The sequence below is a fragment of the Bacillus rossius genome, chromosome 1, assembly GCF_032445375.1.
Source record: "Bacillus rossius redtenbacheri isolate Brsri chromosome 1, Brsri_v3, whole genome shotgun sequence".
Taxonomy (NCBI): Eukaryota; Metazoa; Arthropoda; class Insecta; order Phasmatodea; family Bacillidae; genus Bacillus; species Bacillus rossius.
Window position 1 is genome coordinate 83,130,627 of NC_086330.1, and position 27,020 is coordinate 83,157,646.

At 35.6% G+C, this 27,020-nt stretch overlaps 1 protein-coding gene across 1 annotated transcript in view; it reads left to right on the plus strand.

The window, feature by feature from the left end:
• The window catches only part of LOC134530920 (regulating synaptic membrane exocytosis protein 2), a 350,617-nt gene that overhangs the window by 267,825 nt on the left and 55,772 nt on the right, over positions 1 to 27,020 (plus strand). The window contains exons 13-15 of the mRNA XM_063366274.1: positions 1,171 to 1,283; positions 1,636 to 1,718; positions 15,126 to 15,277. Of these exons, the coding sequence (XP_063222344.1) occupies positions 1,171 to 1,283; positions 1,636 to 1,718; positions 15,126 to 15,277 (348 nt within the window). The remainder of the gene's footprint in view (positions 1 to 1,170; positions 1,284 to 1,635; positions 1,719 to 15,125; positions 15,278 to 27,020) is intronic.

Genomic DNA, 27,020 nt, shown 5'->3' on the forward strand with positions numbered 1-27,020 from the left:
AGCTCGTAGGCCCAGCCAGATGGCCCCCTTAACAACGTGTAAAATTGGTTTTTATCCAAAAGCTTAATTTTGATTATTTATTATAAAAATAATTAATGCCTAGATCTATCATAGCATAGTAAATCGTGACATGGTAAGGATGGATTAAAAATCATTTATTCAAAAATTATTTGCTGATTCTGTGAGGTAAAATATTCTTTATTTTGCCTTACTTCTGCTTGAACATTACTATGTCATTTACTCACAAATGTAGAGAGGTAGGAGCAAAAATTACTACTTCAGTGAGGGGTGATCGATATGGTTATAGAATTTCTGTGTTGCGAAAATGTTGTTGATTTGCTGGTGATGGCTCGGAAAAAAATGCTGTTTTATTTATTTAGAACAGTTTATTAATAGCAGTAAGCTGATGAAGTATTATTTAAATTGCTGTCGCTGAAATACGACACAGAGTTTGGAATAGGATTTGATTATTTGATGTTTCAAATTATATTCGAGGGTAAATATATGGTTTTGGATAATTTCACACATTAAGGGCGTGTTCTCGGGACGATGTTTGGATGTCCTTTGTCTCAGTATAAAGTTTAAATTTAAAAATATCAGTGAAAGTTGCTATTGTAGTGTAGTGCTTTTGGACAATCTCTCATGTATAGGGGTAGTGAGGACGTTATTTCCTCGCCAGTCACAGAGAATGATAGTTTTACAGTAGCGTAGGTTCAAAAATGTATTCTGGAAAGTTGAGACTCGCAGGTAGTGGAGAGGGAAGGGATGGCATGGTTAATGTGCTGCTAGATCTTTTCAGGGATTAGGGGTACCTATTTAAATATACTATACTGTTATAAGTGCTAGAGTGGGATGGAGAGGTACTGCAGAATTTTAGGAACCGTAGCATTTATGGGATACCTCTGAAGTGATGATGACGACTACATGTGAGATGAAGTTAATGCTGATATTGATGACGTTTACGAGGTTTTTTTACGATGATCACCCACATGTGCTGGTTTATAATGGAGAGATACTGCAGTATTTAAGGAACCATAGCAGTTATGGGATGCCTCTGAAGTGATGATGACGACTACATGTGAGATGATGTTGATGATGATGTTTTTTGTAGAGGGTTTTGATGATGATGATGATGATGATGATGATGATTTTGACAACGATGGCCCACAGGTGCTGGAGTGGGATGGAGTGGCGCTGGTGGACCGCAGCTTCGAGGAGGTGTGTGCCGTGATGGATCGCGCTGGAGAAGTGGCAGAGCTTCTGGTCGAGCACGCCACTGACCTGTGAGTTGCACATTGGGCTTTTAATTCGTAAGTAACCAATTAGGTCATGCTAAATTTTTTTTTTCATTTATATGGCTAAACACAAGAGACAGCATGTTTCTATAACCTTACCATCAACAAAACAAACATACACAATCTAATATGATTGAATCATCCACAATTCTTATCTACAATAAAAAGTCGTATTAATCGTAACATACTAAATCCACCAAATAACGAACAGTAAAAATGGTTACTTTAAGATTCCACATATAAATATAGTACATAATGAAATAATGTATACAATAAATCCATCTCCTCAGTATGTGCCGGGTGTGATCGTACGTCGTGCTCGCTTGTGTTTTGTTTCCAGGAGGATGTGTGACCTGCTAGACGACCCCGGCTCCATGGGTTCCAGCTCTCGTAAGACGGGAGACACTCTCGGAACACAAGGCGGTGCGTAAATAAACATTCAGCAAGCGATGGCAGTGGTCGGTACACATCACAAGGCTATACTTTATTTTCCTTCAAGACTGTGAACCAGAATTGTTTGTCCATTGGTTGTTTTGGATAGTACGCTACTGATGTTACGTAGTTATGTCCTGGTTATTTACCTATTGGGTTGTTTCTCGCTCATGCACACCAGGTCACGTACAGAGATTGTATACGTATTGATCATCCCAAAACTGAGTTAATATTGACCTACAATATATATTTGAGAGAGTTTTAAATTTTTCATATTGGTTAACTTTGTACAGAATTTTAGATGCACCATTTTTCTGACTCACGAATTCATATTTATTTAATAATTTATAATTATAGTGTCTCCAATACACAAAGGTAGTATAGTATTTGGTTTATTAAATGAATCAGCATGAATATACTTTAAAACATGTAAATCCGCTCTGTTATTTTGCAAACATATCAGTTCATACATTTTACTGCGTATATCATTAGGGTAAGGTGGGGCTATTTGGATCATTTCAAGTTTTAAGCCTTATAATAATTCAACATTTTATGCGATCAATAACAAAAAAATACAGAAAATAAAGTTACAATTTTTGCATAATATGAAATAAAAAGAAATTTTTTAGTTAACTCATTTCCTTGTAAAAAAAATATTAACGAAAAAACTATGCCAGTATGAAAAATCATAAATCATGGGGATATTTGGATCGTTTGTCGGACTATTTGGATAACGTATTTTTTTTTGCTTAAAAGTGCACATATAAAAACAATAATAAAGTATAAAATAGTGATCGGAAAAATTTTCAAACACATCTAACACAAATAATTTTTTTTTCTATATGCACCAACACAAATTTCGCGATACTATTCGCCAAACGTTTGGCAAGTTATCCAGTCACCTTTGCTCTGTTACTTTTCCTCCAAATATCTAACACCACAGAAGCCACAATTGTCTTCATCTGATGTTTCTGACAAAATTTCGTTCGAGCTCGTAGAGGTCTAACTTTGTTTCCTTATTCGCTTGTTTTCTATGAAACTTTGCATTAGGGCTTGTTTTTGACTTGTTTATTGTCAGTGCTGATTTATTAAAAGTGAATTTCTTCTTAGGTATGTTTTTTCAATGTGTTCCGGAGATGTCATGAGTCTATTCACGAGATCAGTTTCTTGCTCTGGTGAAAATGTTTTGGGATGACCAATGGCCATTCTTTTATTGATAATTTTTGCATGGTTAGCACCATTAATCAAATCTCCTTGAAGACGAGCTTCACGGACTTTCTCTGCAGAGTAGTGAATGGAACAGTGAAGTGCGAAGCAGCAGCTCTCATACTTAAATGGCAATTAACAACACAAATTTTTGCTTGCTTCATTCTTTATTCAGACCACTTCAAGTAAGCATTCTTACTCACCATCTGAAAAAAGTTAATCAACCTCCGTAAAATTCAAATATTAATTTTATGTGTACGCATTGGCTGTAAATATTAAAGGTTGTATTTCCTGAATTTAAAAATGCAAACAAATGTTATCTACAAACAATATTGCAATTAATCGATTCACAATAAACATTAAATCTAATAGAATCGATTTTGCTTTATTATGTAGTAATTTATTATTTTTATTTTTTAACTTTATTATTGTTTTAGATAATGTATGTATTTAAAAAAATGATTTCTTTGCCATACACCTTAAAACATTAAGACAATAAAAATGCAAACGAAGGAATGTTTCAGTTTGATTCAAATAGACCCACCAAAAATGATTCAAATAGCCCCACCAAAAATGATTCAAATAGCCCCATTTGAAACAAAGTTCTAAACTTCAAATAGTTCCAAGAACAAGCAGCTGATGCCGCTAATTGTTATGTATAACGGCGAAGTGATCATTGCAGGCCGTGATACAAACACAACATGCACAAAGTTGCAGTTATTTTTCTCGTCAGATATTAATTAACGAACATCGAAAACTACATCAGTGAAATGTATTCACGAAAAATAGTCACCTCAGAAATTTTAAATCGGTATCACATGAGATACGTTATAAATGTTTGGTTAAATTTTCTAGTGCTTCCACCACAACTTCACTCACAAGCTCTCACATGGGAAATTACGTTTTACCTTTAAATAAAAGAGGTTAAAAAATATTTTTTTATTTGATCCAAATAGCCCTATGACCCAAACAGCCCCACCCTACCCTATAGATATAATATATGTTTAATAAATATTGGACAATTTATAAATGAAAATAAATTTTTTTCAGCGAAATTTGCATTAAAACCAATTATAAATGCATGAAGTACATTCGGAATGCAAAGTCTATATTTTAAGATAATAAAATTAATAATCATTTTGTCATTGGTATTCAAGCTATTCTGAATCATAGTGTAAGCCAGCATTTGGGCAAATATCTCAGAGGCCATATTCACAGCAATCTACAGTCTCTCTGCATTTACATAAATGTAGACTGACAAAAAGCTGCTCCCTGATTATCTGAGGCCCTTCTACCATTCCTTTCACAAAACAAGGGTAAGATTGAAGACTATCTGAAACCTTTGAATATATATATTCAAAGCTGAAACTGTTGGCATTATCAGCAAACTGTTTTCTTCCAGATTGTCTGGCATATTTCACCATCTCTGCAGATTACTTGGCTAAATTTGTTACAACATAGGAATTAAGATGCCTAGACTATAAAATGATTTATATTAATCAAATTCCTTTGCTGCATGAATGTTTAATTTTTGAAGTGAAACTTCTTTGCTGAAGGGACTACAATTTTCGAGCATTGCGAAAAAATAGAACGCATGAGGGGAATAGTTAGGTACATGGTGGAGCACCGGTAGATGAGGAGAAGGCATCAGCGGTGACGCCACTCCAATGTATGCACTAGCGGTCGAATGAGATGAGGCCGGGGGGGGGGGACGTTACATCGTGTAGCATGCTATATTCTACTTTTAAATTCAGGAAGGGGAGACGGCCGGGAAGGGGTAGAAATAACGCATCTGTGATGCTACAGAATTCAGGTAATGCTGCTAGTGTTTGCCTACTGCTCAGTTTTAGTAACGGATCAATAATAATTGACGCTAACATATTTCAGTAGTGTATGAATGGGCATACTGGCTCTGGAGTTGGAAAGTGGATTATGGATGGGGCCAGTTACCGACCACTCCAACGTCACGAAAACCATCTTGGATAGCCTTGGCCATGACCATTGACCTCGACCTCCAAATATTTTGGATCCGCCATTTTGTTTTCGCCATTTTGAATTCCTCGACTTTTTCTGCCATTTTGAATTCCGTCATCTTGAATTCCACTATATTGTCATCGAGTGCCTCAATTCACGAACTTTTCTATTTTCAATACGGTCTCCATCTTTAATTCTAATTACATGCCCGACATCTTAGATCTGATGTCTCAGTCAATTTTTCCATTCTAACATGTCCGCCGTCTTGTTATCGTCTTCGGGAGGCTGCCATCTTCGATGATGTCATGGCTGCCATCTTGGATTCCATCATTATTGTTTGTGCTATTTGTTCCTAGAGAGCACCAGCATCGCTGTCTCATGCACATAAGGTCAATGATCATTTACCTGCTAATATTGTGGTCATTATCAACACAAAAATAAATTACAAAATACATTGGAAGCACGGGGATTCAAACTATGACATCTCGTACCTCTGGCCTGGAAAACATACGCCTTCGGTCGTATGGCCATCGAGTCATTTACCAGATTGAGAATTAATTTAGATAAATAAAAAATAAACACATTCGGACATGTATTATTTTTTTAATTTGAAGGAATAATAGCAACACTTGTTCGAGACCGAGCCACTATCTTGTTTTCAGTAACCTATACCATGAGCGCTAGTGTACACAACGATTCCCAGAGTGCGTTGCCGACATATTAGTTTAATTTTTGTATTCTAGAGAGCAGGAATCATTCATTACTGTCACGTCCACCATCTTGTCAGCCGTCTTGACCGTCATATTGAAATTCTCTAAATATTAAGCTATAAATTTGGAAAACAATTCCAAAAATCTTCAAAAAATAAATTGTTAATTTACTGATTGACACAAAAGATTACAATGCTTGGTTCGATCCTTTATCAATACGAAAAAGGTACTTTAATTAAAATTACAAAAAATTACATGTTCGAGAAATAAAACTACAAAAGAAAAAATAGGCCTAAAAATGAATTACATAATTTTTTACAAGTATAAAAAAATATACTGGCATTCTCTATTCCTTCATCTGCTACCAATGAATTATTTGAGTTGGTAAGACCCAACACTTAAAATAGGATCATTCATTTTTCGTTTGAGAATATTCTCAACTAAGTATGTATGGGGATTGGGGATACATCGTAGGTTGAATCTCTGCGGCATGGAAGCCGCTATGAATCGCAACTTGTGTTCCACATCTTCTGGGGAGTAGGTCCTATGCGTTGATTCGCGAACGTGGGTCACACGGAAAAGTTCGGGATACCAATTTGCAGTGAAACTTTTCTCGAAGAGGTATTTCTGCTTGGAGATGACAGGCCTTCCATCCAGGTTGACGTTAAAGACGCCATCGAGTTCCCAGGTCTAGGTAATTACGTGACTTATACGCTAAACTAGTTTAATTAGGTGATCCGTACTGCACCACGATCAGAGGTGGACTGACGGTTCTGTCGTCTGGACCTCACTTATATACCCGCGGCGTACTGATATACTTCGAGTGACAAACCCACAACTGGTTAAAAAAAATAATTGTTTAAATGCATTTACCTTAAAACTAGAGAAATAAAAACATGCCTGCTCAAATTTTACAAATTTATTTTTAAAAAATACACCAATACTTATTAGGTTAAGGCATTATGCATTTTCGTAAACAAAGTCTTTAACGCTGCACGAGCAGCCTCATCGACTCTGGGTACTGTCTCGTCAACTCCGGTTCCAACTGGTTCGCCGGAATCGAACACAGTAACACAGGTATTATCCTACTGGCCATCTTCTTCAGCGACGTCTGCATCGGTGAGACATGGACGACGATGTCTGTGACCACAGCTGTACCTGGGCTTTGCCTTGGTGCATGATATGATAGGATCACTAACAGAACTACGATGATACGCACGAGATTTGGACGTCTGCGTAGATGCTTCACAGGTCGCATCAGGTTGCAACAAGAACAAGTTTGGTGTTCCCCGTGCAGACGAGGCGACTACCTCTTGGATGCTGGCGGGAAGGATCGTGTGTGGTCTCATGTGATAGACGGCACAGTTTCCAGGTTTTGCAGCAATCTAGCAGCTGCTGAGTCGGTTCGTAGGACACAGGGAATTGCAAAAACCGCCAGTGCTGAGCACTGCCATCACAGGTTTCCGTATATGTGCGCAGATATCCAGAATCGTAGCTACAATAAACACTGCTGAAGCTAGGTCTTACGCTCACGTACACGTTGGCTAGATGATACGAAAACATTTTCTAGACGGTCGGATGGCAATTGAAGGCACAAACGGTTGCATGCCATTTATTTATGTAGGCTTTTCTGACATTGCGAGTGCAATTTACGCATTGTCTTCGAGTTTTTACAGGCACATACTCGTTCAAACTTGTCGTGTGGCTGCTCGCCATACATTGCACTAAGCTTGCGCAGGGAAGGACAGTCATAGTCAGTCTAGTCTGCTGGTTTACAATTTCGGTGGCTCTATTGAAAAATTTTCTCAGGCATTTCTTCTGCTCAGGTCCGGCGACATAAATAATGCCACGCGGATTCTGCAGTAGCAAATCAACTAGAGTGTTTTTCTTTTGGTGGTACGGAATTGCACCTTCGTCCCACCCCAGACCATGGTAATATTGGCATATCTATTCGTTATAATGTTTGCTTTTATCGTCCACTAATTTTCAGGAATACGGAGGCCGGAAGGTGCAGGTTCGAGTCCTACCATCATCCTCGTATGTGACGGCAATTTCCTTGAGCACGAATCCGTTTTGGCTCTGGAAACCTTGCAGGTAGCAGTAAATCTTGACGCTAGTAATGCTCGGTCGTAACTAAATTAATCTCGCAAACGCGACGGTGTTAATGAGAGAATTTTCACAAGCTTGTCTTGGCAGTTGTACGATGCAAGTCGATCGTGAAGGATCAGACAAAAGCATAGGTATTTGGTGGAATATTTCCGTTCATCGATATCTCGATCCTACAGAAGATGATGTTTGAATTTATTTTAAGGTCCTGTTTAGAAGTGTCAAAAACCATTAACGGAGCATTGTTCTTGAAACTGTCGGAACTCAGTATCGGCGACTGCCCGTGGCCATAGTACGCTTGCTGAAGCTTGGCATACATTTGATAAGCGAGAAAAAATCTTCCGTTTTCAAAGTTCTTTTTATTTTTATGTACGGGATGCTTTCGCTGTTTAAAAATATTTTTACGTTACGTACTTGGCAGTTATCAAACACTGAGCAGTTAACTCCTTTATTTAGCTGTCTTCCAGTCAGAGACCCGAAGATGATTTATCTTGGTTTTTCCGTAGCGAAGCTAGACTCTACTGTTCAATTAATACGCTGACTTCGAGGCAAGTCAGGATACATTTATAGTATCCAAGAAGAGGAATGGTACGTCCATTTTCTTGCCATTTTATACATTCTTCGGCATTTTGATACGTTCGATCGTGCTCACTTGGACGTGAGGTAGCATCAACTCGATAGACTGTAGTGTTAGCAAGACATCCTGTAGGTTTTCTGAAGCAAAAACTATTCCGTTAATTTGCGTGTTGGCTTGAATCAGTACAAGCTCTTGTTTCGAATTAATTAATATATGCTTGGAGCCTTCGGTGGATCCAAGAAGCATGGACAGCGGAACCAAAACTTCAAATTTTCCTTCGGCATAAACAGGAAGCTTATATTCATCCTAGAGGTCTCAGCCTGCCATATTTGAAGCAGACAGTTTGTTTGGCGTGAGCGAAGGTAGTTTTTCATAGCGGATATTATGCCTACATCTCTCGTCTTGTCTTGCTCGACACCATGCGATCGATTAGGTGAAAAATATAGTTGCAGAATATTGCCGTTGTTGTCAGATGCGTGCCATCTGTCTTTGTCAGCGTACCTCTTATGTGTATAAATGACTGCTAAGGTAAATTACATATATCGTGCTGCTGTACAGAGATGCGTACTTTGGGAGGTAGCGCGTACAGTTCGAGCAGGAAGGGCTGGTACTCGTGTAGTTTCATTTTCGTATTGCTGTCATCAAAAATTACCTGGGTTTCCACGTTGAGGATTTAGTCTTTCATATTCATTCGGCACTAGTCCAATACTGAGAAGAAACTTAATGCTATCAGGTGTTAATGCAGCGACTTCTGGTAGAGAACTGGTCTTTTGCATGCCAATGCGAATTCTTTTATAACTGTCTGGTGTCATAAACTTTATGCCCATCGCTTCAAGTGCTGATATAATGTGTTTTAGTCTTGAAAATTCACTAAGCTCCATGACGTAAAAACGTTTTTTAATTAAAATTTTATTAATTAAAGTTTTTATTGTATTAAAATTTTTCCCTGATTTTCTGGCAATATAATTACGAATTTTCAAGATGGCGGACACAACACCATAATCCAAGATGTCAGAAATGTTTAATAAAAGTGTTATTAATTAGTTTTTTATTAATTAAATTTTTTTTCTATTTTCCTAGCATAAAAAATACGCATTTTTAAGATGGCGGCCATAACGAAATTCACAACCGTTATGTAAAAATTCAAAATGGCGGTCATGGCATACTAATTGTCAGTGTCATGACATCAGTGGCTTATGGCGGCTTTCTTTTAGGACTCTCATACTGCTAGGAATTTTCAAGCCGTTAGCATTTTTGAGGACTAAAACGGTAAATCTTCCCTCTAAATGGTAATTTTGGCCTTGAAATACGGAAATGTTTTAAATTTCATATCTTTTCTAATTTTTTGGCGGAATTTTTTTCAAAATGACTGGAAATTGTGATGGATTTTGGCGAATTTTGGACAATTTTTGGTAAATTTTGAAGGTCAAGGTTGAGGTCATCCAAGATGGCCGCCTTGACGTCAGGGTGGTCGGTCATTGACCCCATCCTCAATCCTCAGCCAGAAACCAGTCCCCGGACCGGCCAATATATAGTAATCTCTTGCTTTTATAGAACTTATTCAGTACAATGCACGTGAATCGTGGCATGGCTTACTCTTGCCTTCTACCGTACGATGCATTATGGCAGGTCCGTCCAACTGCGGCCAAACGTACGTTCTACTGAGTTTTTTGGAAGAACCAAACGGTCTTAGGTTCGAAAATGTGTACCTCTATTCCAGGAAGTTGCAACAGCCAAAGTACCAGTGTTTGGCCACGATTCTACGATCGGTGGATGGTCTAGAGTATTTTCCATTTACCGTTAATGCTGTTGTGCTGCCTCCTGACCATGCAAGAGCCAATTCCGTGTTTGTTTTTGACGATGTGTGTGAGAAGCAAGGCATAAATCAAGAGTACTTTACCATGGGCAGACACGCAAAAGTACACTGCATTCACCTGTGTCAGACGTACAGCAGGATTCCAAAACATTTGCTACGTAATAATGTGAACATCATAGTACTTTTCTGCATGGATGAACTTAATTTACGTTACACTTACGACGTTCACGTAAGTACCAACATGACGTTTCAGGAATTCAAAGACATGTGTTCCTTGCGCAAGAAAAACAAGCACGGATTCCTAGTTATCGTCAAGGATTGGCTTTCTATAAAGGGCAGGTAATGAAAAGTTCCGATCAGTTTATCGTCAAACATTAGTCATAGCATTTCGAAATTCGGTCTTAGCAGTCACACTGCTGAACTGCATACTGTTCGCAAGTCTCACAAAGCCGATATCCGGAAATACATTTCACTACTGGCTCAAAAAGTATAAAGTACGATAAACAAACTAATAGAGTACCTTCTGGCCTTCGACCAGCGCGTGGATGCCTCGGATTCTCGAATTCGCTACATGATCGAAGTATCCAACGCACAAATATGCGTCGTTTTGATGGGCTTTTCAAAGTACCTGAATGCATCACTATCTCACTTGGCAACGAAAACAGATCCTGCTAACTACAGGCAAAAATTTTCTGCGGATGAATTAAAACAGTATAAAAGGAAGTCTTGCAAAATGTTTTCAGCCAGTACAGTGTTGGATTTAGCCAGTGACCTTCATCGTGCTATACAGTCTGTTTGTGAAATATATGTACTTGCTAGAAGAGTCATATATACTCTGAAATGGAACATGAAGAGATATTTAAACCAATCACTAGTTCTCTCGACGAACTTAAAAATACGGAAGAACCAACCATCAGTGTGAAGCCAGAAGTTAATGACGAAATTCCTACTGCAAAGAAGAGGAAATATGCAACCAGCTCCATACGAAGAAGACTTTACAAGTACAGAGACTATGCACAAGAAACAATTACGGAAATGCGGACACCATATTAATGCCATAGTCCGGCCATAATTGCGATCGTTCACGAGTCTGAATAATGGCACGACCTACGACGTGTACAGAAAACATAAAATGGTTCCTCGTGCTAAAGAAATAAACTTTTTGTTTAGGAGAGTACAAAACACATGGGACTCCAGGTATGTACGAATTGCTGTTTCGCAGGGAACCTAAAGGCTATTCCCACGAAGATTTGCAAGAGTACATGAAACTCATGCACATTTTCGCGATAATGATTCAGAAAGTGGCATTTATAAAGGATATCATGAAAAAACCGACATTCTCACCAATCTATTCAGTGAACTGGCAGAACATGCTGAAGATTTAAAAAGTTAGAATGTGGTTAGAAATTTGACTATGTGTATTGAGGCGACCGAAACGCATTTGTCCACCGATTAAGACTTTTACTTGCTTAGTTTAGTGCAGGAAACTATTCGCACAACAAAATATTTTCCATACTCGAAGAATTGAGGGAAACCGGCTACATACAATGAGTCAAAATGGAATCCTTCGTGAACTTCGCGCTCTTGCAAGAAGAAAATACCTTCGGTGCAAAGTCGTAGTGCGTGGACTTAATGATGTATTCCAAGCTGACCTTATTCAGATGATACCATTTTCTTGAATGAATAAAGGTTTCAAGTACATTTTGACGGTCATCGATGTGTATAGCAAGTTCGCTTGGGCCATACCTGTGAAATCTAAGAATGCCACCGACGTAACCACGGCCATGACAGACATTTTGCGTGAAGGACGTGTACCATCGCACCTGCAAATTGATCTCGGCATTGAATTCTAAAATGCAACCTTCAAATATTTTATTAAAAAGTTAGGCATCAAGCAATACTCTACATTTAGTAATGTCAAAGCCTCTGTAGTCGAAAGGTTTAACAGAACTTTGCGCACCAAGATGTGGTGTCAGTTTATGGGCAACAGTGGCTGGATATATTGCCGAATCTAATAAACAAATACAATTCCTCTGTGCATTCTACCATAAATGAAGACTAAAGATGTAAAGGACGATCACTTAATTCGCACAGTGTTTTTCAACGCGAAAAAGAAGGATACACAAAAGCGTAAAGCTAACGTCGGTGACATTGTACGGATCTCCAAGCAGAAAGGCGTCTTCGAGAAAGGTTTCACTGAGAATTGGAGTTCTGAACTTATCCGTGTGACCCACGTTTGCGAATCGGAGCCTTGGACCTACTACCTCGAAGATTTGGAACACAAGTCGATTCATGGTGGCTTCTATGCCGAAAAGATTCAACCTACAATGAATCCCCACACATACTTTTCTTCAGACGAAGAAATGGACGATCATATGTCAAGTAATGGGGCTTCCCATTCATCTTCAATTCGTGGGTAGCAGAAGCAGAAATCCGAGAAATTCCCATGATTTGTTTGTTCTGTTTGAGTAATACATTTTTATTTGTACTTTTGCAGTTTTATTTCTCAAACCTGTCTTTTTTTCTTTTTATTAAAGTATCTTTTTTCGTATAGATCAAGGATCGAGCCAAGCTCTGTAATCGTTGGTGTCAATCAGTAAATTAACAAGTAATTGTTTGGTGAATTTTGGAATTTTATTCCAAACTTCTAGCTTAATAATTAGAGAATTTCAAGATGACAGTCAAGACGGCCGACAAGATGGTGGACAACACAGTAATAAATCATTCCTGCATTCTAGGAGACAAAAATTAAACTAAAATGTCTGCAACGCACTCTGTTAGCCTTTGTGTACGCTAGCGCTCCTGGTATATATTACTGAAAAGAAGATAGTGGTGACGCTCTCAAGCAGGCGCGTTAACTAGCGCTCCTGGTAGCATGTAATAAAAAAAATGTTGGCTCGGTGTCGAACAAGTGTTGCTATTATTCCTTCAAATTAAAAACAGTTACATGTCCGAATGTGTGTTATCATTATATACCTTAATTAAATGGTAAATGTCTCGATGACCGTGCGGTCAAAGGCGTATGGTTTCCAACCCAGAACGTACGAGCTGCCATGATTCTAATCATATCGCTTGCAATGTATTTTGTAAAAAAAAGTTGTGTCGATAATGACCACAACAACATTAGCAGGTAGTGGAACATCGACCTTATGTGCATGCAACAGAGCGATTCTGGTGCTTTCTCGGAACAAACAGAAGAAACAAAGATGATGAAATCCAAGATGGCGGCCTCCAGTGGAACAAAATAGCCAAGATGGTGGTCATGACATCATCCAAAATGGCAGCCTCCAGCAGACGAAAACAAGAATCGAAAAATTGACTGAGTCATCAGATATAAGATGTCACATGTTAGGCATGTAATTAGAATTAAAGATGGTTACCCTAACGAAAACTGTAACGTTCGGGGATTGGGGTGCTCGATGACAATATGGCGGAATTCAAGATGGTGGAATTAAACGCAAGAAAACATAATTGCGGAATTTAAAATGGCGTAAACTAAATGATGGATCCAAATTGGCCGCCGGGGTCAAGGACAAGGTTATCCAAGATGGTCGCTGTGACGTCAGGGCGGGCAGGCATTGACCCCACCCACAATCCACGCTCCTGCACCAGCCAATATGCCCATTCATATGCTACTTATTTCTTTCATTTTATTTAATGTACCTTTAATTTATTTATTTATTAGTGTGAAAAGAGTTATAGATTTTTGTAATTAACTTTATAAGTATCGTTTCTTTTTATGTGAAAAGTTTGAATGAAAATATAAATAAATACTTACGAACTTTATAAGTGTTATTTTTTTTGTTTGTGAACACTTTGATTTTATATGTCAAAAGGACTTATAGACTCGGGAGATAGACTTTATAATAGTGTAATTTATGTTCGATTGGTTTTTTTTTTGTTCTTTCATTTTATTCAGCTGGATATCGTGATTTAACATCATGCTTAAAAATAATAAAACTGAAGAAGCACATAAGAGGCATTATCAAAGGCCACGTAGAAATTAACCTCCAAAAGAGGCGCCAAAAAGTGCCAATAAACGAATGCGAAAGTATAGGGCGCGGTAAAAGGCGTTATTACATTGATATCATGTCCGCATCCTTAGTCTTCTCAGTTATTATCTCGTGTCCAATATAAACATACTAATAATTTATCTATATCTATATTTAGTAAGCAAAAAGTTTCACTTCTCTCGTGTGAGGACTCCACGCACACCTTTTACTTTGTATATATCAGTCTGATATGTTGTTGTAAATATAAGAGGGCTGTTTTTTTTCAACCTCCGAAAGGCTATATAAAAAAAGGAAATTTGCGTAACATAGTAATTCTACCACCAAAAGTACAGTAGGGTCTTACTTATTTTAATACATAAAAGCCAAAACTATCGAGGCATTTGTCATATCGTAACACAAGCTTATCTATGCATGTTTCGAAGAAGTTAGCCGCCAGTGAATATAAATAACAGGACAAGTGCCTTGATCTCCCGCTCCCTCACGACACCACTGTGAGGCGGGTGGACTAATCGCGCGGCGCACTGGCTCCCGCGTCAAGAATTATCGCAAGAATATGAATAATAAGGAACAATACTCCGCACAATTAGTCCACCCGCCTCACAGTGGTGTCGTGAGGGAGCGGGAGATCAAGGCACTTGTCCTGTTATCTCTATTCACTGGCGGCTAACTTCTTCGAAACATGCATAGATAAGCTTGTGTTACGATATGACAAATGCCTCGATAGTTTTGGCTTTTATGTATTCAAATAAGTAAGACCCTACTGTACTTTTGGTGGTAGGATTACTATGTTACGTAAATTTCCTTTTTTTATATAGCCTTTCGGAGGTTGGAAAGAAAACAGCCCTCGTACATCAATGTTAAAAATGACCAAAATCGTGACTGATTTGGCTGAAGTTTTTTTTGTTGTTGTGAGTATAGATAGTTATCAACGTCTTATTAAAATGCGCGAAGTTCCGTGGTTACATCTCTCACGAATTGATTATTTTTTGCCAAAAGCCTTTGTTGTCAGCGCGGTGTTTGGCGATGCTCGCTCCCAGAGCTGTTGTCTCCCGAAGGTGCGTCACGTGTCCGCTGTGCTGTCTGTTGCAGATGCCGACCCCGACAAGGCGCCGACCTCGCCCACCCGTCGGAAACTGCCTAAAACCCCGGTATAGATGCCTGCGTGCCATGTATGGGTGTGGTTTATTTATCTATTTATTTATTTGTTTACGGGCAGTCGGTCGATGATCGACGATGGTGCCCTCTCTCTCTCTCTCTCTCTCTTTCTCTCGCGGCCCCATTTAGAACCCCCATTTAGGGCCCTCCAGCCTACCACCCTCCATGTCCCGAGGCGCCCGAGAGAGATGTTCCTTCCCTCTGCCTGCTCGGACAAGGGGGACTCCTTGTGTCCAGCTCTGGACCGCCAGTCCACGCGCGGTTCTCGCTTCAGGCGTGCCACATTTCAGACCGCGCGCTCCGAAGTCACTGGCCACTTACCTATCAGCACTTATATGTTTGCAGGTCTACTTCCCTGTGTTCGAATTTGACTCTTCTATGTGAACTTTGATAGAAATCTTTTTTTTTCAGTCTGTGGAAAATTTATATTTCTATAATTTTAATAGCTTTTCGCATCAGTATGTGTCCTCTGTTTTCACCATGAAACATTTCTTTTATTTCTTCATGTAAAATTTTGTCAAATAATTTCTCTAAAAACAACGTTTCCCAATGGCGAAGATTTGACAGTCGTAGGCAAGCTTTAATTTTGTGTGGTTACGAAAAAGTAAGTAAATAAAATACTTATAGAAATTATATAATTAAAACGCTATAAATTTACTTAATGATAAACGTAAAATATGAGCATGACCTATTACTAAATTGTGTTATTTTTTCTTTATTTACTCTTTTTCTCTCACTATGTCGTATTTTATTATGGTAAAACTAGCTCAATTTTCTCATAGTCGGTGTCTGTGTCTTCCATTTTCTCCAATCTGTCTCTAACTGCTTCAGAAAACTGATCAATCCTTCAGACTTTCTCTCGATTGGAATACTCAGTAAGATATGTGTACCTGAAAAAAATTCATATTAAGTAGTTTGTTTTCAGATTACCGTTAGAATTTAAAATAATGATGATTTTCAGTCTTAACAATAATGTAACTAAATCCTCCATACGACTAATAAAATTTACTCTTACGATAACTTTTTAAATTAAAGATATTTATCAACAGAATGTGGCCTTGCTCACGTACGTATGACTACATACCCAAACATTTTTTTTATTACAAAAGTGAAAAAAAAACATGATCATCGTAGATGGATAGACTCTAGTTGAAATGCGGATACAAATTTTATGTGTTTTGAGCCGACCAATTCATCTGTTAATGCACATTTATTCAGAGCTTGCAACAACATATAAGCATATTTGGTTCGAAATAAGTATGCTTGTAGGTTCACCAACGTGTAAAGGAAAGCAAGCGCCTTTTATCGTCACATGTTGTCTGCACCAAGTTCCTGATTTCTTTGTGATCTTGCATGGGAACCATAGTCTCAACTAGGAGGCACGGAAGTTTGGCTTTTATTTTGATCTTTGTGACTAGACCACGACTTTGGGAATGAGAATAATTTCATTAGGCAAGAGTTAGAGCCATTTAGGGTAGCAACAGAACATAGCTTTCCGTCTAGTGCAGAGGCCCTAGAGCTAGAGCTGTAAGTGGTAGTTCCTGCTTGTAAAGTGTGTACAGAAACGTCATCAAGAGCGCTGGAAACTCTCACGATGGATTGCACGCAGGCTTGGCAGCATGTCGCTGTTACTTCATTACTATGTTGCCACAAACAATTGTAAATATAACCATTTTGCATGTTTCGTGGAATGTAAATGCTGTTGAAGAAATAGCTGTTCCAAATGAGTTAGAATGCTCTAGAGTTTATAAAATTTTGAATTTCTGTCAGTGTTTATGTGATTCCTTCCGAGAAGACTGCCGCACTACGTGGCAGTGAACTCGCCTACCCCCCACTCCCCTATCCCCTGAGAGCATAGATGTCTACCTGTACCGACTGTGTTCGAGTGGATGCCCGCTGGCTTTGTAACTGGATCGGTCTTGCACGCGAATTGCACCCAGAGGATTGTGAATGGCACCGCCAATACTTATAAATTGCATCCTCAAATTCGAATGTATTTTGACGAGCACAAGATGATGTTTTTTTATGGTGAACGCTGCAGCAAATCCTCGAAATATACTATACATTCATTTATTATTGGATCTGCATAATAGACAAAGTTTGACTGGCGAGCATTCTGGTGACATTGGCTTGAAACAGTTTTCATTATTTAAAATTATAAGTGTGGTGTTGTGAGTTAATCAAGGCACTTTTTAAGGTAAAGAGGGTAATTAAATGACTTGCCCCAGCAGCAAACTACAATAAAAAGATTTTAATCCTACCATTCTATGACGTTTTGTTAAAACATATTTTTCGTTACAATTTTGTTCAAATGTTAGGCATAACTTGCTATAAATGTAACATCATAAAACTTCTTAAGGTTTAAAAGAGTCGAATTTAAGGAAGGCACCACCAATTTTAAATTATAGTAATGGGCTCCGAACGAATTTAGACACCAGCTCTACTGAAAGACTTCAGACAAGCCGTGGTCGAATACTGTCTCACGAACTCCACCACATAACTATGATGCTTTATAGACCGTGTTTACAACACTCATTTTGCCATTATAATAGAACATTCAGAAGTCTTTAAATTCTGAATACCCGTCGAAATTAATTCTTTACCTGACAGGAGTCTTATGTATGCGTCAATAACTACACCAGACCACATAAATTCTAAATAATATCTAAAACTTTGGTCTGAAATAAATTTTGATATGACCAACCACTACTCCAAAGTTGTAAATAACAAGGTTGAAGGACAAAAATAAATCATAACTCCTATAGTTGATATACTATCAAATTCGTTATAATTAATTGTGAAATTCTTTAACATTATCTAAAACTTTTGGTTGAAATAATTTTTATTGGGAGGTTGAAAAAACAAGGTATGAAGTAAAATTAAAAAAAATTCATAACTTTCTTACTGCGTACTCCATAAAATTCGTACACACTTATTGTAAACCATTTAAACATTACCTTAAAACCTTGGTCGAAAAAAATTTTATGCGACCACTTATTAGTGCGAAGGATGAAATATAGTGATGGATCCATTGAATTAAATCATTTGAAAAATTTTCGCCGCATGGAGTTTTATGGAATTGATTTGTTAACTGATGCAATATTTGAAGGGAATATGCATTGTTAAATTCTATTAACAAAACGAAATTTGTTTTTTATTTTTTTGCAGGATAAGATTTTTGCAATCAAAGATTAATATGAAACCTTACTCTCAAAAACATTGTGACAATTTGTTTACGAAAAATATTCTATTATTTTTAACAATTTACTCTATTATCTCTTATAGTTTCTAACATACTCATTCTTCTGACAACAATTCATTGTTATGAAGACGAGTATCGAAGATTTACTGCAACTACAGAATGCTCCCGGGACAATAACCTTAGATTTGACTATTTAACGAATGGGTAATTGATGGTAACCGACAATAATATGCTTAACATTTGAACGATCTGTTATACATAATTTGTAAATATTTGACTGAACATTACCTTCGTAGCAAAAATATGTAATCTCTATCAACAGGATTAAGAGCTTTCTGGTCTTTTGAACATGATAACTAAATCTATATGTAAAGATTTGTTTGGCAATATCAACTTCACAAGTTAAATTCAGTTCATTATAATCATAGTCCAGTGAATGTGATGTAAATAAGAGCTTACAAAACAGCAGGCAACCAATTGTACCTACAAACCTCGTGTGTGATTTCTTTCTGTGATATTGTTACTTATTATATTGATGTTCTAACTGTTGGATGTCAAAACTTGTAAATATATTTGTTATGAATATTGTGGAATGCTTCCGTACAATCAAACGTAGATCGCACATTGGCAAGCAGATATTTGAAAGTTTCAACGACACTGCAATGTCATGGACCTTCTGAGCTAATAGCTTTTGAGAATATCAATTTTGAGCGTGAATATTATTTTTATTGGTTTATTTTGTGTGACAGTAAACTGTAATACATAAATGTTTACTTGTAAACTGGTGCATAAGTTCTTGGCAAGTGCTTCTGGCCTAATTTAAAGTGCACTTGATTTTTTTTGTGATTTCCATGAGAGAAACTGAGTGTTGAAGTTTATAATTTTAAGCGTGTCAGACCTACATTTTATATGTTAAATGTGTGTTATAGCGTAAAATGTAATCTGTAAATAGGTAATTTTATGTGACGGTATTGTGATTGTGGTTCAGGTAAACAAGAATGTTAACAACACTCATCTAAAAAATAATCGTTCTCTTAGCTTCGCTAGAATGAAAACACATTTCTTTTTGTTAAGCACGGAGTAGTTTAAAAAAAAGTGTATCAGGATTGTAAAGCTATAACCCATATTGTTCTACACGCATGAACAGAGAAAACTAGTACCCTTTTTGTAAAAGCTTCATTACATAAATCGTGTCATGGTAACATTCTTCAAAATATTATAGACTTAATTGAAGTCAAATTGTATTAATATTATCATATAATCAAGGCAAAGTTGCATTTACTAAATTAACAACGGCAAAATTGTGTTCTGTAGACGATTATTGCAAGGTACGTAGATGTTCAAATTAAAAAATTTCAAAGCAGTCATGAGGACTGCCGACAGAAGTGAAAACCTAAAACTATAAACAAACAGTTGTTATTTTTGGATATACAAATTAATTGTTTGATCTTAAATGAAAACTTGTAAATCAAAGTAACTATTATAAATATTAATAATATAATTAATAAAATACAAATATAATTTAAAATAAGAAATACTGACTTTGTAAAATATAATTGTGTAACAGAAGAAAATATTTTTTGATAAAAATAAGAGACTTTTTCGCAATTTTTACGAAAAAATATTATTACACAAAAAATTTGTTTAATTACGTTAGTAAAATAACTCCTAAGTTACTATAAAACACGCATTGCATAGTAATTGTAGGTATTAAAAAAATAAATAATGATGTTCTTAATTTTTTGGTTAGGTATATTGCTACAAAGACTCCGTTTTCTTCGTTATTCAAACTATATATCTATATGAGAATATTCATATATTTTACACTCACTTTTTACTGCACAGTAATCGTATACTTAAGATTTAAAATAAAATTTGAACAATAACACAATTTGAACACTAATAGAAACAGATATAGTGTTATCGTTAACACGTCACGTGACCATGTCGATGACGACTTAGGCTACATGAATTTACTCCCTATCCATACCTTCCCATAGAAGTTTACACTTAAAAAATTATTGAGTTTCAACAATTTAAAGTTTTCTTGTAACTTGAATATTTTAAAAACACAAACTACATAACAATACAAATACAACGTATATCATAAATGCGTGTGCAAACTTGAACCAGTTATTTCTGGCTGTAAAATATGAATATTTAGATAATCCTCAGTTCCTTTTAAAGTGCAAAGTTTTTTTTTAAATTTATATATCATTTTTTATTTCGCCGTTTTATAAGAACGTATCGTAATTTTTTTGATTTTACAATCTAATGTAGTGCAAATAATAACTTCAAAAAAAAATTTTTTTTTCGCACATTTGTTTTGAGAGTAGTTGATCAAAGCAGATTATTTTATCTCTACAGCTTATATTTTACATAATCATAGTACAATTTAAATATAACTTATTTTTGTACATCATGTGCTTCTCCAAAGTGAGTCTTTACTGGTAGTGAGTACTGGTACTGCTAACATATTACCCTTAACCAAATTAATATCTCAAAAAGTACACAGTCCGATTGTCATAAACAAATTTTAGTTGTTGAAGGCACATAAATGGACTATTATAGTTTTGTAAGCAAGTGTCACCATTGCATATGACACCACAATGTTTAATGTTTTGTGTAGAAACTGTTTTTCTTCTGTATAGTATGCTTTATGTTAATACTCGTATTTTTTTAACATTATATTTCTTAAATTTGTAGGTTTTTATGGGGCAACGTATCTTGAGAATTTGTTGACTATAATTATAATGTATTTTTATTTATATTTCAGTGCTACTGAATTTTCTATGACCATTACAATAACGGCATTTGAAAAAATTAATCATTTAACACAATCACAACTCCATCAAACTACTTTCAAATAAATAATTATTTTTTAATTCTATTTTTATCAGCAGAAATGGCTTTGCGACTAGGTGAGATATTATTCTTTGGAAATTCCAATTAGGATTAGTGAATAAATACTACTATACTACAATTTAAATCCATTTTCTTTCATATTTTTTTAATAATTGTTTTGGAGATAAATGTCTTTTCTTTACAAACTTAAAACCTTAAATGTTTTAATTTATGGTAGGACAGCTTATTCTTTTTCCATCACAAAATTACCGTGTGTTTATGAATACAACTGAATAATGTTTTCATATATAATGCAACGCATTCACATCAAATGTATTATCAAGTGAGAAAACTATATCATCCGTAGATGTGCAACATCGGTCTTGTTTCGATACCCACGGATAAATGTTCTCGGTGAGTTTAGCGAGTCACGTGTCTTGGAGGGGTCTTTCTCGCCAGTGCCTCTTCGCAATGGTGAGTGTTGTTCCATTCTTCACACCAGAACAATCAAGTGTCACGATGCCAAAGGTTTTCAATACTCTTGTACATAAGAAACGTACTTTAAAGTTTATATATTAGCTGTTACGATTTCGTTGTGCCAGGTGGGACATGTTAAAAAAGTGTTACCAATTCTTGAGTTTAAAAGTTATCCCAGTAAGTGGTAACAGCTCAGAATCATTAACTATGTAGGAGTAGAATTGAACATTACAGTGTAGTTATGTGTGTGTGTTTAAACTATTTTTTGTATGTGTTAAACCTAAAATAGAAGTATTTACTGTAGATGGTGTGTTTAGCATGATTAAATATTTAGACAACGTAGAAATTATTTAGAAACAGGAGAAATCGTATATGTCTACAATTAGTTGCCCTGGCGTTTGAAGTAAGTTAATTTTTTTAGAGGCAGTGTTATGCCACATATTAACTCTTTATTTTATTTAAAATATATATTTTTATATCTTGATATTTACTACCTTCTAAAATAAACTACATTTATGTGAATACATACCATATCACACGGTGTCTTCTGACATTACTGAATCAACCTTTTACGAATGAAACTCACTGCTAGTTTTATAATTACAATGATAATGTTAAATAAGAATATCATAACCTAAAAGCATGTGTTAAATAATATAAATGACAATCTGATTATAAATATTAATAAAAACATTAAAAGGCATAAGCTTAAATTATACTTTAAAATTAGACTGTTGAATATTTACAAAAGATAGAGGACGTCTGAAAAGCGTTTGTTGTGATTTGAGAGTCTGTGATCAAGTATAAGTTCGTGTATCGTTGCTTCTCTGAATATCGTTGCAATGCGAAGGATCGTAGGATAGAGTGATAGCCGTCCGGGAAACAAAATTATGCCAACAAAATCAAGAAATAAATAAATAACACAATTGTTTCTAGTGCTTGGGGAACATTATTTGATAAACAATATTTTTCAGGTATATTTGGTCAATGAAACCGACGGAAAAAAAGTTTCTTTTAATGTATTTTCAGTGAGTTGCAAATTATGAAAATTTAATTTGGGGCTGTATGACTAAATTCTCTGTTATGTAATTTTCCATTAATGTACTAGACTTCGACTTGTGGTTGCACGTCAAACTAAAAAGCCCACAGAACGAGTTTAGTTTTCAACGCTGGACCCCAAAAATAAGTAAGAATTAATCCATAATTTTTTTTTATTCATTCGGAACAAATAGAAAACAACATAAAAGTAACTTTTTGCCTCGACTATAATATGTTTCACCTGTTTTTCATGCGTAAACAAATTCCGAAAAAAAAATTAAAATATCGCTTTGCTGTTCACACGTGTGTAATGTTGTGAACTAAAAACGAGAACAATACACGCAAATAATGTATTAAAGTGACACTTGTGATTTGCAGCACAGTAATCTCCTTCGCTTCTGTTATGTAGATATATCTACCATTTTCTAAGAATGAAGATAATTACGCGCAGTTCCATCATTTTCCATACATGTGCTACTTTTTCCTTCGCGTTTCAGTACCCGATAGTAAAAAAAAAAATCTTTTTTAGCTTGTGTGTGTATGTGGTAATGTGACTATATAATTTTTTGTAAATAATATTCACTGGATTATACTGAAGAGATAAAAAGATCTTTTTACGTCTGCATTTATTACTCTTAGCCATATAAACATATCTTTCTAATTTATTTTTGTGATGTATTAACAAAAATACATAATAAAATGCTTTTCCTTACAAGTAATTTGGTTTCATTGTTTTAACCATCAAGCCCCGCCGAAAAAAACTTCCCCCACGTCCCATCTGGCACAGTCATTTTGTTTTGTTGCGTTTGTGTCCTCTGTTTCTTCTGACTCTCGCAGCTTTTCTTCTATTAGTTTTCGTTAATTTTTGTCCCGGTGTCTGAGCCTGTGTCCTCCTCTGTTTACCACACCCAGAGCAGCGGTCTCTGACGACTTCACTTTGTTGGCAAATTGTGTGTAAACAGCGGTAGTTACAAGTGTGACGTCACCTAAACTCACAGTGCTGTTGGTTGTGTCGACCTGTAATATCCTCTGTGTTGTCGCGTGGGATTCAGAGAAACCTGTATGTTTCACTTCCATAACTTAAAAACTTAAAATTATTTCCTTGTACTAACATAGATCTACTTTTGATTGTAAGACTGTGTGTGGCTGATCGCTTGTTTATTGGAATGCATTTAGTGCATGAGACTGACTTGCCTCATTCTAGTTTCTTCATTTCCTTATGCTTTAACGTCCTTGTGCCATCCCCCTGTCTCCGCTTCCTTCCACATTTCATTTCCAATACGTGTCTAAAGTTCTCTATGTTTAGCTGACTCGTTTAGAAAGAAACTCTTCATGTGTGTGGTTTTGTAATCATCTGGGACATCTAGACCAAATCCAAATTATCAAGAAATTATTAATGGCTACTTTCCTGACAGATTTATCATACTATCAGAAAATTATATTTATATATATATTTGTTTTTGGTATATATTGTGTTTTAAAAAGATGTATTTTTATATAATAAGAATAAAGGGAAAATACACCTAATAAATCAGACTTTAAAAGGAAGCAAACAAGTTTCTTTCTAAATGAACAAATATCACACGGGGCCGGAAAAACTCTCATTTTTAATTTCTCAACAAATCAATATTTTTCCATTTTTTTTAGTTTCGTATAATCTTTTACACATAGTATCAGTTATTACAGAGTCAACAAGAAATCTGCAAGAAAACGAAGACCAATTCGCTAAATTTAAAATTAAGTGCTAGCTTACATAAATTCCAAGCATAAAAGACGGTGAAATTTAGCTTTCAGATTATTGAACTCGCCTTTTTTCGGTCCCGAATATTTGTCTTAGTCCTAAAAGTGACTGGTGTGGTAAAATCACAAAAGCCATTTTATAGCAAAATCAGGTTTTGCTACGCAAGTTGAAAGTTTTAATATATGTGACAAAATACAATTACAGTAATATATAATAAACGACACCGTAGTTGCATTTTGTGGTATATATGGAGGTTATACACCATTGCATGTTTAAGTGTGTAACGTTTTGTTTTCAATAATATAAATCCAAAGTAAAAAATCACAACAGGTCATTAGTTTTAAATTTTTTCTATCTTTAAACATTTATGTAAATATTTTTGGGCGCCTGCCAATATAAATCAAATTTCATTGTATTTTTCACGTTTTTATGAAGAATGAATACGTTTCAAGAAGTGACATTTAAATATAACATCTTACATTTTGATACACTTGTTTGGCAATGTTAACAGGAGATTTAAGACACAACATACTATATTAAAACTATATTTCATTAAAGCAACATGACGAGATGTACATCCAAAGTAACTGAAGACTTAATTATGCAAACTCTTCGGATTACAACCAGAAATATAAATTTATAAAATTAATAAAATTACATTCGCCAATTATGTTTTACTTATATCAAGTTCAAATTGAGTTATCTAACAAAGCTAGTTTTCACTTCTTCATGAAAGTAACCTGCAAATAATTTTTTTGTTGTATTTACCGTTTTTTGTGATGTTGATGTTTATAAATGTAACAATTTAATATGTAAATTATCTCACAACGGATACCAGTGATTCCGTTGCGCAAATAAAATTTAAAACAGATTTACATTTTATGTAAGAAGATTTAACAACCTGAGTAACATACATGCATACACTATTTTAAGCACAATCATAGAATTACCGAAACCACAGAGAGTATATAAATTTGGACCATAAAAAATTGGTTATCTTGTTGAATGTCGTAGAAGATTTATAATCCACGGAGTGGATTCCATATTCCAATTGAATACTCCACAATTAAAAATGAAAAATTTTCTCATGTTTTTCTGTTACTATGTTTTTGGATATTAAGTGAAATGTGTTATTTTCTTCAAATAATCATCCTGAATACTTACAGCTTTATCAACAAGTGTAGTCATAAAACTTCCATAGTAGGCACAATATCTAATACGTTCAAAGTTATTGCTTACCTTCAAAATATTATGTAAACATTTTCTGAAACATATTTTAATTCAAACAACTCATACTGCCCGGAGGTGACCAAAATGAGATTACGGAACAAATGTTGTATTACTCCCTTCGTAGACGCAATATCAACCCCTTTCGAACGTTTTGTGAATCTTCTAAATATTGTGAAAAAAATATTGTCTGAAACATTTTTATGATAACTGCAAAACTTAGCGCAAGGGGCAAAACTATTTTTGATGTGAAAACGTTTTTAGCCGCGTTGAGCGATTTTTGGTAGGAGCAAAACTTATGGGTTCACGTCACCACATGCTAGTGATATAATACCAAAATCATTTTCTTACGTACATTTGACGTACAAGTGATGTCATATTACACATTTAAAAACAAAGATTTAAGTTTTCACTTCTGTCGACAGTTCCCATGACTGCCTTTTCGTTTTTTTATTTTAATGCTTTGCGTATGGGAGTAACTGGTGATGCTATTTTCATGGAGATGTTCACTAGTGGCACCACACAGCAACCTACCTACTTAACGAGTCCCATGTCCAGGTCATGGCCATGCCATTATTATCGCGAATACACTATATACTTTACGAAAAACCTGGATGCATTAAAAAATAAAATATCAGAAACATTTCGGCTGCATGTAATACGTAAAAATGTTTCATCAATTCTTTTGGAATACTGGAAAACATACAGACATTTTAGAATGTCGAAAAAGGTCTCACAACCTTCTAGAATCTTTCAGTGTGCATTTCCGGTACATAAATGTTCCATAATGTTCTACACGGGAGTATAAAGCTGCAATTCTTTAGGCCTTCCTTCAGTAGAGACATCTACGTCTTTGAGGTTAGTTTATAGTCATGTTTTAACACAGGATATCTTAGTTACTTGTGGCCAACCCCTAATAATCCATTTCACATTTCATAAGCAATGAAATAAGCTTTCAAAACTTTTCCGAAAGTTATTTGTTGAGAAGATATTTAACAATTTTTTTTTAAGCTGTTCATTTCTTTAACATCTATGTATATAAAAAATCAATTGCCTCATTTATGAAAAATCATCACTTGAGAACTACTCGACCGATATGGTTGTTTTTTTTTTGTATTCGTAATTGTGAAGACAAATTTGTATGAAAGAAATGTTTTGGAAAATCCACCGGAAAATTCCGAAAAATTCGTTCAGTTTGAGAGTTCTG